The sequence below is a fragment of the Python bivittatus genome, unplaced genomic scaffold (genome assembly GCF_059951505.1).
Source record: "Python bivittatus isolate LINGU-HERP-01145 unplaced genomic scaffold, Pbiv_v1 ctg000430_np1212, whole genome shotgun sequence".
In the NCBI taxonomy this organism is placed as follows: domain Eukaryota; kingdom Metazoa; phylum Chordata; class Lepidosauria; order Squamata; family Pythonidae; genus Python; species Python bivittatus.
In genome coordinates this window covers 4,325,297-4,343,733 of record NW_028277071.1, presented here as the reverse complement: position 1 = coordinate 4,343,733, position 18,437 = coordinate 4,325,297, and the positions used below count along the sequence as shown (strand labels likewise).

At 38.2% G+C, this 18,437-nt stretch overlaps 2 protein-coding genes across 2 annotated transcripts; both read right to left on the bottom strand.

Annotated features, from left to right (window-relative positions):
• Positions 1-191: 191 nt before the first annotated feature.
• On the bottom strand, positions 192-2,298 carry LOC148215299 (vomeronasal type-2 receptor 26-like). Its single transcript, XM_088144051.1, has 2 exons — positions 2,208-2,298; positions 192-1,102 (listed from the first exon to the last, which is right to left on the bottom strand). The coding sequence occupies exons 1-2, from the start codon at positions 2,221-2,223 to the stop codon at positions 192-194; spliced, it is 927 nt and encodes a 308-aa protein (XP_088000177.1). The 5' UTR covers positions 2,224-2,298.
• A 2,658-nt stretch (positions 2,299-4,956) lies between these two features.
• LOC148215298 (vomeronasal type-2 receptor 26-like) lies at positions 4,957-7,286 on the bottom strand. The gene is made up of 2 exons (XM_088144050.1): positions 6,999-7,286; positions 4,957-5,829 (listed from the first exon to the last, which is right to left on the bottom strand). Exons 1-2 carry the CDS (start codon positions 7,284-7,286, stop codon positions 4,957-4,959), a joined length of 1,161 nt encoding a protein of 386 aa, XP_088000176.1.
• Positions 7,287-18,437: the final 11,151 nt, after the last annotated feature.

The window sequence follows — 18,437 nt, the reverse complement described above, 5'->3', positions numbered from 1 at the left end:
GGATTGGCATAGATCCCAGTCTAATTTAATAGCAAACTGAATGTCAATTAGAAATTTGAATGTATATGATTTGAAGTAAATTCTTATTCATATATACTGAGGAATATGCTCCAAAAAGCTCAATAGGACTTATAGCAATACATGGATATAGGATTGTAGATTTCTTTAAGAAAACAAAAGGCTATCCAGTTTTATATTCTTGTGTTATTTTTTATTCTTAGCTGTTCTTTCTTGTTCAGATCAGGCCTCAACACAAGGATGTAGCATTTAGGGAAAAATATACAAATCAGTAATCCAGCACTGGAAGCTATAATGGAGAAGATCTCCACAGCAACCATATATTTTCCTTTGGTGCTCAAGTATGTTGGAATAAAGGACAGCCAGACACTACAGAAGACCAACATGCTGAAGGTGATAAACTTGGCTTCATTGAAAGCATCAGGCAATTTCCTTGCTAGGAAAGCCAATGTGAAGCTGACAATAGCAAGGAAGCCCATATAGCTCAAGACAGAGTAGAACATGAAGACTGATCCTTCATTACATTCCAAGATGATTTCTTCTGTTATTGAATTCATGTCATGATCTGGGAATGGGGGAGAGATTGTCAGCCATGTGGTACAGATCATAACTTGAATTAAAGAGCAGCAAAATACTATGGACATTCCTAGTCTTTTCCCCACCCACTTGGTCATCTTGGAGCCCGGCTTGGTGGCCATGAAAGCTACAACCACAATGATGGTCTTGGCCAGAACACAAGAGATGGCCACTGAGAAGATGATGCCAAATGCAGTTTGACAAAGGACACATGTCACCTTGGAAGGCTGGCCAATGAATAGCAAAGCACAAAGAAAACACAAAAGGAGAGCAATGAGGAGAGCATAGGTGAGACCCTGGTTGTTGGCTTTAACTAGAGGAGTGTCCTTATTCTTGACAAAGATCCAAAGAACTACTACTGTGATGAAAGAACAGAAAACAGTGGAAGTAGCCAAACTGGTCCCCAGTTTTTCTTCATACATCAGAAATGTTATAACTTTGGGGATACAGGAATCCTGATTCTTGTTTGGGTACTTATCTTCTGGACATTGAACACAGTCATCCATGTCTAGAAAAGAAAGTATCAAGTAGGTTTTTATACTCCTGAAGTTGCATTGAAATCATCAGAAGAATTCAAAGTGTTTGCCATTTACATTTTGTCCAAAGTTCTCTCTCCAACATTGCAGGACTAGAAATGGCCAATTGGCTAAGAAGACTTTTGCCATTTAAGTAAGTGGAATGCTCTGTAAATAAGATACCTAGTGTTTTAGTTCACATAAACTGTAATATATATATATCTATATATATATATATATAGATAGATAGATATAGATATAGATATAGATATAGATATAGATATAGATATAGATATATATAGATATAGATATATAAATTTTTCCCTGGGAAAAATCTCTGAAGTTTAAATAGAAGAACAGAAAAAATGGAATTTGGGTGTTCAGACATGAAACCTAAAAACATGAAAATCAAAAGGAGCACCTCTTCATTATTATGGATCACATGGATTATCGGAAATTAGACAAGAACTTTCTTTCTTTCTTTCTTTCTTTCTTTCTTTCTTTCTTTCTTTCTTTCTTTCTTTCTTTCTTTCTTTCTTTCTTTCCCCAGAGGATTAGGGTTTATGATGGTAGATAAACCATTATGAATGAATGGTGATGTTCTTTGTTTAAACCCCAAGTGGAATATTAACTGGAATATTTTAATTTTAAAAATCAATTTCATAATTATTATAAAGTATTCAAGCTTTCCAAGTTCCCCATGGCCCTTTTCTGTCCCTTACACTGAAATCCATGCTGAAGATTTGCTACTAGATTCAAATCAATGGAGATGAAGTGGATTCCAAAACTACTCTGAAGATTGTCTGAAACTGATGGGTCTTAACTCATATTGGAGAATCATATCTTTAGAGGGAGATGGGATGCACTAAGGAATACAGAAAGATCAGTTAGTCACCAAATCCAATAATTTAAACACAATTACTTTTTATATCTGAATTTGCCTGACTGGTTTCTACTTCTTTGACCTGGAGATGGAGAGAATTAGGAACAACTAATGTTCCCACTTTTTAAAAAATGTGATATGTTCTTTTGGATTGGAAAAGAAGGAATATCAATGTGTTGACTATACCTACAGGCTTTGCAGGTGAGATTTCTTACCCTCCTGGTTAGCCATTTTTCCATCTGGACATCGAAGGCAATCGTAGCAGCAAAATGGCTTCCCTTCTATCTTGCTCTTACTATAGCCTGAAGGGCACTTGTTGCTACACTGAGAAAGTGGCTGGGCCTGTGTGTAATGAAAGGAGAGACTGCATTTCTCTAAACAGTGACAACATAAATACTACATACAGCTTCCAATATGCAGAAACATGCCATCTTTAATAATATACTATGCAGAGGTTGTGTCCCATTTATTCACTGAGGGATTCATTAGATAGTAATGTTGCATCGACTATGATTGTCCACATACTGTACGTAATTCTTATTCTTGGGGGATCAGAATACAACTGTTACCCAAAAACACATTGTAAAATCTATGTGAATATTTGGGGGTATTTGGCATTTGTGCATTCACACCACTTTTTCTTCAAATCTTATATAAACAAAACAAATCATGTTTCACATATCCCCATCTCTGCATTCAAACAAAAATACCCTCAGATATTCCCAACAGATGAGCAAGAGGAAATATGTCCTAATGCTAACCACATCACTTGGACAATCTTTGAAAGAGAGTGGGAGACAGAGAGAGAGAGAGAGAGAGAGAGAGGAGAGGAGAGGAGAGGAGAGGAGAGGAGAGGAGAGGAGAGGAGAGGAGAGGAGAGGAGAGGAGAGGAGAGGAGAGGAGAGGAGAGGAGAGGAGAGGAGAGGAGAGGAGAGGAGAGGAGAGATTCCAGCAGGATTTCTCTTTCTGAATGTACTTATTGAATCGGATATTTGCTTTTTGAGTATTTTCACTAATGGAATCCTAAAAGGATATAATTGGGAGATAGTTAGACCATACCTGGTTAAATCTCCATGGCCATATGATGTCATCCTTATCAAGGGTAAGCTTTTCTTCTTGGGAATCTATCAGGTCTATCCTTCCAACTCTGACTCTCAGGAAAGACTGGTTTGGAAAAGTGATCCAATTTATAATATCAAATCCAACTTCTAGCTCTCCATTCTGGTTGAAGGAAATTTTTTCTCCTGCGCTGTTGTTGAATGAGACTCTTCTCATAAAGTAGTTGAGCTTAATTGCAAAGTAAAAGAAAAGGAGTACAGTAGTCATTCATCAGAATATAGAAAAATATGATTTTTTTCTGCTTTGAATACAGTTTATTAATTTATTGATTTAAATTATTTATAGAGCTGCCCATCTCACAGGAGTGACTCTGAGTGGTTTACAAAGATTAAACTCACCACTGATTGATTGGATATGTGCCATCAAATCATTGTTGAATCTTAGCAAGCTTATTGATGGATTTAATCCTTGAACCTTGAAAAAGGCTAATAAGCACTCTAATCCTAGTCAGTAACTCACTGCAAATTAAAGGTAGTCCTCACTTAATGACCCTAACTGGGACTGGAATTTCCATTGCTAAGTAAAGTAGTCATTAGGTGAAATATCATATGACTGCATTGATTAGCGATGAGAGTTCTGGTACTCCAAGTAGTGGTTGTTAGGCCAGGATCATGGCATCATTAGACAAGGATCTCATGCTTCACCTACCCTGTTGCAGTTACTTCAACTCCTCTCACCCGCATATCTCCTCACCACCTCTGCCCTTTTGCCATCCTGCATTTCATTGCCACTGCTTACCCTTGGCGCTCCCTGCCACCCCCATCTGACCTTTGCTGTCTTCTTCCTGACAAGGCACACCCAACTGACGCACTGCTGGCACTTTGCAAAGCTTTTGTGTGGCCTCCCCGAACCCTCACATGGCCCTGTGCAGCCTTGTGCAGCCTCCCCAAATCCTTGTGTGGCCTCTGTGCAACCTTCCCAAAACTTTGCAAGGCATTCATTTGGCCTCGCGAGGCTTCATGGAGGCTGTGCAAGGCCATGCAGAGGCTTCTGGGAGGCCATACAAGAGCATCACAAAGGGCCAGCAGTTGTCTCAGCTGGGCATGCCTTCTCAGCAGTGGGATGCAAAAGAAGGTCAGCTGGGGGTGGCATGGGGTTGCAGGAGTAGGCAGCGGAGTGCAGGGCAGCCAAAGGTGCAGAGATAGGGGGGTGGTGGCAGTTGAAATGCCTATTGTGGTCGTAGATGCAAGTGGGCTGCCGAGCACCTAAATTTTAATCACATGACCATGGGGGCACTGCAATGGCCTTAACCTCAAGGAGCAGTCATAACTTTGAATGGTCACTGAACAAATGCTCATTAAGTGAGGACTATCTGTACACTGCCAAACCATGCACTTTCTTTGGGACACACCTTCAAAACCCAGTGAAATACACAACAGAAATTTTCAAATAATGAAAGAGCTACATGACTGAGATTAAAACAGAGAACAACAAATTAAAAAAAAAAAACCATGATGTCCAGTGTGTTTGGAGATAATAGCATGATTATTAAATAAGAATATTAAGCCCAGCGAATCAGGGAAACAAATTTGCTATTATGCATATGATTAATAAGTTTTCTACAGAGAAGAAAGTTAATCCCCTTTGAAGACAATGATAACTGCTTAAAAATTGATAGACACATGAATAGAAATATTCTTGGAAACAGAAGAAATGTGGATTTTTGACATCTCAGTCTAACTTACAGCTCTAAGATTTCCAACTGAAAAGAACTATTACTGTAGTTCTTTCTGCTGATCTTTTCGGGATCAGCCAGATATTCTAATTATTGTGCAGTACTTTTCAAGTACTTGTAATTCTATTACAATGCATGCAGGTATGGTGAGCCCTCTGCTCTTTGTTTGTTCAGGACATTACTTTCCATAGTGGTTGTTTTAGAAGATTTTGTCTGGCTTCCTGCTGTTCTTTTCTGTATTTGGAAAGGGATGACTGGAAGTCTTGCAATGTATGCGCCACTATGTAGACTGCATTGTAGATGCTGTAGCTGTGGCCAGTCATGTCCATTTCAAACACAGATGTAGGGAGACTGTCCAGCTTTTCTTCTCCAGTGCAGATGGTCCTATCTTCTTCATCTATTATGGACCTGATGAATGAACATTCAAATGCATTTTCCCAGAAAAGCGTCATAAAGTTATCTTCTTTTTCCGAGGCAGGGTTTCTCATATGAAGAAACTTCTGGAATCTCACTACTTCCTTTGAGTGAATTGAAAAGGACAGAGCACCATGGAGGAAATCTATCTCCTCATTTCTTTGAAAGGGAAGTGATGTGAAATCTATCAGAGTTGTGATAACCCAAACCTTAACTCTTCTCCATAGCAGTTTTCCTTCATATTTTGATAAAGTGGGAAATAATCCCAGAAGAATCATGTGTTCAATTTCACAAAAAACTATCACTATATTAGCAGTGCTTCCCATAACAACATTGTACATTTCAAACCCGGCTTCCACAGCAGACAAAATGTTATTGGAATAAGTGATTGCTGGAAATCTTTCACTGAAAGCAAAGCAGATGCCATTCCGAGAAAACATGGAAGCTATATCCTGTATAAATCTTTCACCATAATCATTATTTGAATATAACACCCCAATCCAAGTCCATCTGAAGTGGAGCAGTAACTGGAGAATCCCCTTGTACTGATGATTTATATTTGGGAACATCTGTTGGTATATAGTAGCCTGTGTTTTTGTATTCATCTCTGGAGTTGAGCCATAGATGACCTGAAGAAAACACATGGAAATGTGGGGCAGGGGGAAAAATAGGGGTTGCATGTGGTGACATTTACTTATTGCTGAATGGATTGAAACTAGAATTTAAGAACCAATGACTATTTGAAATGTAGAGTCCACACTTCATATATGAATTTAGAAAATGTTAAAGAAATCTCAACATTGCTCCCAGATTGTATAAATCACTTATAATTCAGCTGGAATAAGAGAACCAAGAACACCTGGAATTCAATTATCTGAAGAAATGCATTACTAATAAATCCTTGAAGTTGCCTTTCATGGATGTGATCTATTGCAAATCATATTACTAAAGAACAACTTAATTCACACCGTGTGGTACCCACTGAGCTATTTGCTGAAAATCTGCTACCTTCTGAGACAACATGTTATATATGTTTTGAAGCTCTGAATCCTCATCTTTCACATTTGGTATTCTCTTCCTGTCTGTCAATCAATTCATTCATGTATCCAGGGCTTGGTTTTCTTCCTGAGACCACAACTGAGCTGCTCCTGAAATAAAGTTTTACTTCTCTCAGGGACTAAATTCCATGTTATGAAAATATGTTGTGTTTTTATTAATTTTTTCAAGGAAATTTTGCCCATCTAGATGAAATTTATTTTTTGTTCTGCTCATGATACATATGAAAAAAAAAACACAATCTCACAGCTGCTTCTTTTCAGTTAGGTAATAATAACTCTAACACTAGCAATAATCACAATAACATCAACAGGAAGAAGAGTTGAAGGAAGAGGAGGAGGAGGTGTTAAGCTGCTTCCTTAAAGGCTACAGACTGTAAACTATCCATGTTGCTCAATTGTGGGTTTCTAGCTAGATGTTTTTCAGCTTCCCAGTCTAACAGTGAGTGAGAATGACTGGTTCAGAGTCACCCAGCTGGGTCAAAGTCACCCAGTCCCTCAGGGAGGACTGTAACCTGCAGCTCCCCTCTCCTAGTCCAGCACCTTAACCACTGCACAACAATGACCTACTGTCTACTTCTCTATCTATAAGACATGTAGACATCATAGATTCATGCATACATGCTATTTGTTCTGGTCATAAGACTATTCATTTCTGTACCAAAAATACACGCATTAAAAAAAGGATTCCACATTTGAATTAAACCCTGGTAAAATACCGATATTCCATGCAAGCATTGTACCTGTGGTACTTTGTAGAGAGACAGGATGGTGGTCATATGGGCCTGAACTGCAGACGTTGGTCCTCCAATGACAGCTATTGGTCTGTTCTGCTGGTCACAGTTGTAGTTAGGAGTTAATCTGTCCTGACCAGAAAATACTTCCAATGAGGCACGATAGGTCCAAACTGTGGTAAAATAACTATTATAGATCTGGAAGCCCAGAGTGTAATTGGATAAAATGTGAGGATCCTCATTGATCTCCCGGATTGTAAATTGCAAAGCCAGGAACTGCTGGTAGAGGGGCGTCATAACTCTGAAAGGAGAAGTAAATACACTTTCTCATAGCTCCACACTTGGGATATTTCATTTCAGCAAACGGCAAAGGATTTTTATTGATATACATGAACAATTATTTTCATATTTAGTCAGACGTTTCTTGCCTTTCTTTTCACAATATTTGAAATGTCTGATTAAGGGATTGATTTCTCTCATTACCCAAGAAGTTCTTCTGGTCTTAATTTCCTCAGAAAAATCAGCTGTTAAGTGAAAAGAGACTGTTAAAGATCAAGTGACAGAGGAAAGCAAAAAGGATGTCAGAACAGACAGTAGAAATTGCTAAGAACAAAAAAGCCAAAGCCAAAAAAGATAAGGGTCTCAGGAAGGAACTTAACAAAAGGTTTCAGTCAGCAGTTAGAAGAGGCAAGAAGCAATATTACAATGAAATCTGTAAAGACATGAAAGATGGAAACCAAAAGTCTTTGCAAAGATCTCCAAATGCAAAAGGAGATTCCAACCTCAGACTACTATGCTAAATGACACAAATGGACAGATAGTAAATGGACTCAAGGAAGATCTGGAAAAAAAAAAAGATAGATGAAAGGAATATATTGAAATTCTGTGCTGTAGAGATGTCAGCCTGCACGATCCCTTAGAAGAAATTCCCTACTTACAAATCCTCTAGTAATAGAAGACGAAGTTATAGCAGTACACTGATCATTACAAATTCAGGAAGGAACAGGAATTGATAGAATAGCTAGGCAAATACGGCAAGCAACATAGGAAGAATCTGAAAAGTTTGTAACCAAATTATGCCAGGAAATCTGGAGAACAACACAATGGGCAACAGATTGGGAAAGGTAAGGCTACATACCAATACCAAAGAAATAGACTTAACAGAGTATATAATTAATTTCACTTGCTAGCAAAATAATGCCTAGGATTAGCCAATGCAGATTAGTGTCTAACATATAAAGGCTGATGCCAGGTGTTCAAGCTGTTTTTGAAAAAGGCTGAGGAAACAATGGTAGCTGATGCAGACTAGATAATTGAGAAACTCAAAGAATAGCCCCCCCCCAAAAAAAGTTAGTATGTGCTTCATTGATTTTCCAAAGACCTTTAATTGTGTTGATCATATCAAGGTATGGAATGGGTTTACAACAATGGTAATTTCAGAACATTTTGTCCTCATGCAAAACCTATAGGCAGGTTAGAATGTTATAGTCTGGAAAGGACGTCATGAAACAGACTGACTTCAGGTTAGCAAAAGAGTGAGACAAGGTTTGATATTCTTCCATTATCTTTTTTCAAATTATAGGATGAAGGTAAGATGAATTGGAAGAAAATAAGTGAAGTTTAAAATGAGAGGAATAAACAGCAACAAGCTGGACTATGTTGATATCACTATTCCAATAGCTTAAAATACAAATGACCTGCAAGCTCCAGGAATTAAAGTTGAAGAGCATGCTGAGAAAAATGGGAGTAAGATTTAATATAAAGAAGACAAACCTAATGAGGACAGATCTACAACCAGAATTCAAATTGAAAATGAAGATAAGAAACTGGTAGATACTTTCTGCCTAAAGGAACCACAGATTGAGAAATACGTCTCAGAAAAGAAACTTGGTGAAATAGCTACAAAAACCATCAAAAAGATATTCAGATGCCATGACATGTCTATACCTACAAAGAATGGCTTTCCTTCTAAGACATTAGGGAAGGGAAAGTTGAAATTTGAAGAAGCAAGCAAGAAAGAGCATTAATGCTTTTGGAATTTAGTGTTTTAGAAGACTCCTGAGAATCCCATGGAGAGTTAAGAAAACAAACAAATGGATAATAAAACATTTCAATCCAAAATTCTCACTCAAGGCACAAATGATCAGGCTCAGATTATCATGGTTTGGAGAAATTATGTGAAGACTTACCACTCTTGAGAAGTGTATAATGCTTGAAAAGGTGGAAGGAAAGATAAAAAGATGTCCAGCAGCAAGGTGATAGACTCTATTACAGTAGTGATGGGTACATTGTTGGAAGAGCTGAATGAACATGTTGGGGACAGATCATCCTGGAAAAAGTCTATCTCTAGGTCACTATCTTTATGGTCCGTAAGAGTTGACATTGACTTGTTGAAACATAACCAGATCAATTCAATACAAGATTATTCTTTGAATGCCTACGGATTCAGACCCACAGAACTATGCTGCATATGGATGGAAACTCATCTGCATTTAGTCTAATTTCTTTTTTATTAGATACATTTATTTATCTTATATCTTTCCTTCCTTATATAACTTGATAGGATGCTATTCCCTATTCAGTGAGGGAACTATATCAATATTAGATATCATTCTCTCTTCCTCTGTACCTGTGAGTGCTAAAATAAACTTACAGAATTTCATCAAAAAGATTACTGGAGGGTGGTTCATTGAAATCCATCATGTTATAAAATATGTAGATCTTAGAAAGAATGCCTACAACGTTGAGGTCTCCTGGTTTGTATTCCTTGTGAAGAAAAGGCAGAGGGTCACTGATGCTGCATTCAGGATTAGGAATCATACATACTACCTGAGCCAAAATAATCAAAAACATGCCTTCCAGTACCATCATCTGTTCCTTCTTAAAACTCACCTCTCACTGCTTTGGCCAGTGTTGTACTAGTTGTCAGTGACAATTATTCAAGTTCAGAAACCTAACTATAAGTATCCCCAAGTTGAAATAGTCAAGGGAATGTTGCTTTTAACTTTCTGAGGTTCTTTGGTTTTGCTGTGTTGCATTTCTGAGATAGTGTTTTTGCACAGATATTTGATAATTGCAGAGAAGGAATAACTAGCTCAGAATTACAGATGAAATTAATCATGAATGAGAATATTCCATGGTTATATTTCAGTAGAAATATTATTTATGCTTTTCCAGTGAAATAACAACAAAATACAGGAGAAATGGCAGATGTCATGGTGGGTAGAAGAACTCCTTTGGGATAAAAACATGTAGTTGAGAAATATCTTAGTAATTATTGTGGAGAAATATCTAATTCACAATAAAAAGTCCTAGGGAACAATAGAGAAGACCACATATTATTCACATCTCATCAGCCCTGGTCTTTTCCACCATAATAACAATAGTATTAGAAAGGTATAATTATTGAGAGCAGTAGCATGGTCATCAGTCCATTAAAATACCACGAAAAGAAGAGAAGAGAAAAGAGAAAAGGCATCTCTATTAAGTCCTGAGTTTTTGAATAGTGTTATCTTCATATCAGAGAATGTTTAAGAGAAAATACATCCCAATCTATGTTTTTCTGTGTGTTTGTGTGTGTGTGTGTGTCTGTGTGTGTACAAAATATAAAGAAGACCAAACTTATAACAGGGACAAGGACCAGCCTTCAGATTGATAATGAAGATTTGAATTGGTGAATAGCTTCTACCTTTTAAGATTAACTATTTACAATAAAGGACCCTGCAGTCAAGAAATATGCCCCAGACTAACACTAGGTAGAGTAACTATAAAAGCCTTGAAAAACATTCAGATGTCTCAATATGTGGCATACAATATCAAAATCATTCCAGCAACGGTTTTCCTTGTTACGTTCAAAGGAAGTTGGATTTTGGAGTAGCAGGATAAAGAGCATTGAACTTTTGAACTTTTGAGTTGGAGAAAATGCCTGAGAATGCCATGGATAATGAAGAAAACAAATAAATAGAGCAGACTAATCCAGAGTCCTCACTTCAGGTACAAATGAAGAGGATGAAATTATCATTTTTAAAAAAAAAAATGCAAAGACCTAGCTATTTAGAGAAGTCTATAATGCTGGGAAAAGTGGAAGGAAAGAAAGGAAGAAGACAATTAGTGCCAAGGAAGGTGGACTCAATTGCAGCAGCAATGAGTGCACCATTGGAAGACCTGAAGGACCATCCTGGGAACAGATATTCCTAAAGACAATCTGTCCACATGGTTGCTAAGAGTTGACACCACCTTGATGGTACATAATCAATCAATCTATCTAATAAAAATGATATAGGTACTATTGCTGAATCTGATCTACACCGGTAATATTAACAATTACATATGCTACATGAGAAAGAAAAATTGGCAAGTTAAGAAATTCTTGATCCCATACAGAAAATGACCTACACTAGGATCATATGGAGCCTTTTTTGAGTGTTTAACTCAATAAAACAACATTTTAAAAATTCTTCATAATATAATACTGAATGAAATGTAACTGAGGAACAAATTCTTCAATTTAGTAAGAGCATGCCCATTCACAGTCCTAAACCTTGAAGAAATTATAAACACTGAATCTATGAAAACCATAGTTTCTGCTCCAGATAGTTATCCCATTGACTGGTGTAAGATACACACTGAGTTCCTATCCCCAGTATTATTGAAGATCTTTATGCCTTTTTAATTAAGGTTTTCCAACCTCCTTCATTGAGTGTTTATGTAACTCCAGTTGATGGCTGGTAAAATTCCCTGTGTCTCTTCATGTTATCATCCAGTTTCCTAGTTAAATATTGATGCAGAAATATTGACAGCAATCACGGAACACAGATTAAAGACAAGGTGCTTTATAATGTCATGGTGAAGTCCTGGCTAATTTATAGCAGAAAATGCTAGAAGGGACTTTGGAAGACTACAACAGCAGGAACCCAATTCCTATTATATTCTCAAAGTGAAAGAGCATGATAGCTTCTGTGGATGTGTGGGAACCAACATGGTCAAGGAAGTGAGATGGCTGGTTTGAATAGTCAAGCTGTTCAATGGCCCAACAGACAAGATGTTCAATGGCCCAGCTACTTGAACAGTTCTATGTCCAAGTCTTCCTAATAGGACCCAAGACCATGGAGGCAGTGGGAAAGATGTCCCAATAGATTTATCTTTATGGGGCTATAGAAATGTACCAGCATGATCCCTCCCAGGTGTTTGTAAGGAGGTTTTGTGTGCCAGCTCATCTGGCTGTAAGAATGTAAATTAGCAGGTTTTAAATCTGCCATAACCACAGATAGAGTTTAAGCTGTTTTACAGTTAGGAGAAAAGTCATTTTGCAATGCCTTGAAGCTACACTGTGTTTATAGTCAAACAGGTCAGGCATAGGTTGAGACCAGTAAACAAACAGGCAAAAAATCCAGAGGAAAGACAAGTTGAGGATGAGATACAGCTGAGATACAAGACACAAGATGAGTCCAAGATTCAGCAGAGTAACATACATACAGACCAATGCTGAGTTTTTAAGAATTATTCCCAGTAGACTTCCAGGAAGAATATTTATCTATTTTAATTAATGTTCATTCTGTTTTTGCTGTAAACTGCCCAGAGTCACTCTGCAGTGAGATGGGCGGTGACCAATTTGTAATATAATATAATATAATATAATATAATATAATATAATATAATATAATATAATATAATATAAATAAAAATAAAGGGAAGGTAAAAACCAGGCCATGTTAGGCCTCCACCTAGTGAACAGTGGAGGTGCATATCAGACATCAGCTACAGAGTTTGTTCTTCGGTTAGAATGCCTAGTCTTGCAGATCTGCAAAATTCAGTTCTCTGCTCCTGCATACGTATTAAGCACCTCTGGCTAGGATTGAGGGTCTGAACTTCTGAGTTTAAGGCACTGTCAGTGGGAGTGGGCATGGGCAAAGGGTCCTGGGAACTTGCTAGCTCTGTACAACCAGAGTGGGGTCACTGGTTCCAATACTGTCAGAATCTCCAGCAACTGCTCCTAGATGCTTCTGATTCTACTTCCTTGTCTTCCTCCTCATCTGTGGACAGGTCTTTCAGCAGGTCCTTAACAGGAGTAGAGAAACCCATCCATACAAGGTTTGTCAAGTTAAGGACTAACAATACACCTCTTCTCAATGCCCCCCTCTGAGAAATTCCTAAGCACCAGGGTATTCTGTGGAGAAGTCAAACTGTGGGACCTGATGTGCTTTGGTTTCTATTTGCTTCGGTGTATGAAATAGTTAATATCCCTACAGAGAAAAAGTCATGAGACAAAGTTCATGAATTTTACTTCTTTTTTTTAGTAAGAACTTGATAAAAAGCATCATAAGTACTCCATAGAAGTAAAGAAAGGAAATATATATATTTTTTTTATCTGCGCTCAGTGACTGCTTGCACGAGTCCTTGCAGTTTTCAAGGCAAGTGTTTCGGAAGTGGTTTGCCAGAGCCTCCTTCCTAGAGCAGAGCCCAGCTGGCACGCGCAGGAGGCGGGGTTTCCATTGCTTCGCGCCCTTTTTCAGGCGAGCGCGGTTTCGCGTTTTACTGGCAACTGCTCCCGACTCCTTTTTTCCAAGGCGCCGCCAGCATTTTTCCTCCCAACGGAGTGAGAGTACCCATTTATCTACTCACGTGAGTTTTCAACCTGTTGAGTTGACAGGAACTGGGGAGGAAACAGGAGCTCACCCTGTTTAACGCGAAGGCTGGACTCGAACCGCGTCCCCCTAGGAAATAATGTACAATATAGCAATTGTACCATTGACCGACTTATATGTTCTCAGCCTTAAATTTTGGTATAATTCCACACCAATACATGCATAGTCCTACCCACATTAGAGCTCAGCTGAGCTGAGGAGGAGGAGAGAGAGAGGTTGAAGAAGATGTCACATTCTATCTATGATCACCTCTTCCCATTTTGGGTTAGTCCTTTTCATGTGTGAACTCATAGCATGTATGTACATAAGGAAGTCTACTTAAAAAATGCTTGCTATGTCTGCATGCAGAGAACAATAACTGTGAAAAACATCTTCAAGGTGATACAATAAGGGAACCACTCAAGGTGTTTTTCATCTTTTGAACTTTTAGTTTGAGTCAGGGTGATTTTTCCAGGGCTTCTACTTGATGGTGCTGTGTTTTGTGGTAAGTTGTGGCCATGCCCATTAACACTTTGTTTATCATCAGCTCTCACATCTCCACTGTAAATACTTTGTTCATGGAAGTCCAACATTGGGTCACACATGAGTGCAAAATATTGTTCACCAACAGTCAGTCAGAAACAGACCTTGTTACTAGTTTGTTATGAAATGCCAATAGAATTCAAGAATGTACATTGCTGTGCTTGATTGTCTCTCTTTCCTTCCATTGTAAAGTAGATGATCAGCTTGTTAGAATCTTGATACTTTTCATTTATTTAAGCTGCTGTATTGCATTCCAAAGAATGTGTGTATGATATTTTTGCACCATTAATAATATCAGGGTCTCCCTTAGAGTTATCTTGTGTCCTTATCCACTGTAAAGCAAACTTCTCTCTAATGGGGTCTCCTATTACTGCATATTCATGTTCAGATTGTCCCTGACTGACATTCTGTATAAGAGCAATGCAATTTGGAGGCTCTTGTTCTTGGTCTGTTAGGGTGCAAAAGAGCATTGTCTCAGTGTAATCTGTTAGCTTCAGATTTAATAACGTAATTGTTAGATATTCTACAATTGTTGATGTTTCTTTAGGTAGGTTTTTCACTACATTATGCCATACTATTTGGGGCAGATTTAGCACAGCCCATTTGGGAGACAGAAGGTTCAGGAGTCAATTGAAATGGACTTCTACATTATGATTACAAGGGATCACCCAGATCCTCCTGAGAAACTTGGAATAGCTGCAAGAAACTCAGCCAGAGTAGAGGAACTAGTTCACATCCAGGTTCTGAGGGAAGCCATGACATGGAACTGCATGTATCCCAGGAAGTAGAGGATGAATCCACTATTGCTCTGTTTTGGCTTAACATCCACACATTTCTTAATTTTTTTCTAATATTTATTTTTCAGGCTTTATAAACTGCTAAATTATAAAAACCATAAGTGTTCAAGTGTATTCATAGAATATAATACAAGCTTCATTGAAAACACAATACAATCAATTAAAAAAAAATACAGCCTAAAACCAGGTAAAGTGGAGAGGCAGCATTAGATGTTACATTCAGAAAGTATGTCAAAGAAACCAAATGCTCTCCTCTCCTGAAAATGACCAGCGTGAGGCCGGAAATAGAGGATCTTCTTTCAGGAATACTGGTTCCATTTCTTGCCCCTTGTTCTTCTGGGTTAAGGGGACCTTCAGCATTCCCTCTGGCAGAGAACAGACGAGCTCTCCCAAATCCCCAAGAAGGAGGCAGTGCAAAAGATACCTTGGATACAAGCCATGTAGAACTTTATATGTTAATATCAGCACTTTGTGTTGTACTTGGGAACTACTGGATGGGAACTACTGCAGTACCTATAGTAAGGATGCAATACCAACTGAAGCAGAGAGCTCAGAGTTCAGTAGGGCTTCCTTCAGATGCATGGGTATAGGATTGTTAACAAATAAAAATGATTAAACAGCCATCTATATTTTTCTATTGTTTTTTCCTTGTTGGCTGCATTTTCCTGTTCAGATCAGGTCTCCAAAGAATGATAAAGCATTTAGGGGAAAAGATACAAATCAGCAATGCAGCACTGGAAGCTATAATGGAGAAGATCTCCACAACAACAATGTATTTCCCTTTTGTGCTCAGATATGTTGGAACAAAGGACACCCAGACACAGCAAAAGATCAACATGCTGAAGGTAATATGCTTGGCCTCATTGAAAGTGTTAGGCAATTTCCTTGCTAGGAAAGCCACTATGAAACTGACAATGGCAAGGAAGCCCATAAAGCCCAAGACACAGTAGAACATGAACACTGATCCTTCATTACAGTCCAAGATGATTTCTTCTGTTATTGAATTCATGTCATGATCTGGGAATGGAGGAGATGTTGTCAGCCATGTAGTACAAATCATAACCTGAATAAAAGAGCAGCAAAATACTATGGACATGGCTAGTCTTTTCCCCACCCACTTGGTCATCTTGGAGCCTGGCTTGGTGGCCATGAAAGCTACAACTACAATAATGGTTTTAGCTAAAACAGAAGAGATGGTCACTGAGAAGATGATGCCAAATGCAGTTTGACGAAGGACACATGTCACCTTGGAAGGCTGGCCAATGAATAGCAAAGCACATAGGAAAGACAACATGAGAGCAATGAGGAGAATATAAGTGAGGTTCCGGTTGTTGGCTTTAACTAGTGGAGTGTCTAGATGCTTAATAAAGATCCCCAGCACTACAGCTGTTATGAAAGAACAGAAAAGAGCAGAACTGGCCAAAACATTCCCCCAAAATTCTTCATACATCAAGAATGTTATCATTTTGCGGAGACACAAATCCTGATTCTTGTTTGGGTACTTATCTTCTGGACACTGAACACAGTCATCCATGTCTAGAAAAGAAAGTATCAAGTAGGATTTTATACTCCTGAAGTTGCATTGAAATCATCAGAAGAATTCAAAGTGTTTGCCATTTACATTTTGCCCAAAGTTCTCTCTCCAACATTGCAGGACAAGAAATGGCCAATTGACTAAGGAGACTTTTGCCATTCAAGTAAGTGGACTACTCCGTAAATAAGGTATCTAATGTCTAGTTCACATAAACTAAAACTATGCACATAAAAGTTTTCCCTGGGGAAAAATTTAAAACATTGGAGTTTAAATATAGTTATTAAAAGAACAGAAAAAAAGGAACATGGGAAGTTTAGAGCTTCTCTTCATTATTATGGGTGACATGGATTTTTGGATCTTAGACAAGAGTTTTCTTTCCCCAGGACATTAAAAATGTTGGTGATGGATAAGGTTATGAATTAATGGTGGTCTTTATTTTCTTTTTGTTTCTCCAGTTTTCTACCCTGTAGAGCCCCTTGTGAGGCTGAAAATAAAAAGTACAGACATTCTGGAAATATCAGCTTTCTTCATGCATGCACAGCACAGAATCATACTATCTGTCTGGCTGATTGAATACCACAATTGATGAAATGCCATCTGTTGGGACTGCTCTGGGTTCCTTTGATGAAATGCTATCTAGTGGGACTGTGGAAGTGCACCTTGCCTATAGCGACACCTGGCTTCTTGAATGAGGTGCCCCTGAGATCCAGATGGCTTCCAACCTGCAGGTGCTTCAAAGGGCCTTGAAGACTTGGCTCTTCACCCATGCTTTGGTGAGTATGACTGAAGACTCCTTTGGATTGTGTTGGTTTGTTTCTTTTTTGTTCCCCGTGGCCTGTTTTCCCTTACATGAAATCCATTCTGATAATTAGCTACTACATTAAAATCAGCAGGAGAGGAAGAAGATTCCAGGACTCCTGTGAAGATTGTCTGGAACCCAATAATGGGTCTTAACTCTTATTGGAGAGTCACATCATTAGAGAGAGATGGGGTCAAATTACTGCACTAAAGAATTCAGAAAGGTCAGTCACCAAATTCAAAAATTTAACCACAATCACTTTTATTATTTGAATTTTTCTGAGTGGTTTCCATTTCTGTGACCCATAACAGATGGGGAGAATTAGGAACAACTGAAAACAATGTGATATATTCTTTTGGATTTGAAAAAAAAGGATATCAATGTGTTTTGATTTTATTATACCTATAAGCTTTACAAATGAGATTTCTTACCCTGCTGATGTGCTATTTTTCCCTCTGGACATTGAAGGCAATCATAGCAGCAAAATGGCTTTCCTTCTATCTTGCTTTTACTATAGCCTGAAGGGCACTTGTTGTTACACCGAGAAAGTGGCTGGGCCTGTGTGTAATGAAAGGAGAGACTGCATTTCTTCAAACAGTGACAACATAAATACTACATATAGCTTCCAATATGCAGAAACATGCCATGTTTAATAATATACCATGCAGGGTTGTGTCCCATTTATTCACTGAGGGATTCATTGGATAATAATGTTGCATCGACTATGATTGTCCACATACTGTACGTAATTCTTATTCTTGGGGGATCAGAATACAACTGTTACCCAAAAACACATTGCAAAATCTATGTGAATATTTGGGGTTATCTGGCACTTGTGCATCTTGTAGGCACCCCCAACATTTTTTATTCAAATCACATCTAAAAAACCCAAACCATCTGTTTCCTTTCTCATAGATTCCCTACTTTCACACAGAGATAAACTAGAGCATACCCAACAGATGAACAAGAGAAAATATGTCCTAGTGTTAGCCACATTACTTGGACACACAAACACACTCAGAGAGATAGACAGAGAGGTTGCAGCAGGATTTCTCTTTCTGAATGTCCTTGTTGGATAGGATATATATCTTATTTTCATTACTGGAATCCTAACAGGATATAGTTGGGAGATAGTAGACCATACCTGGTTAA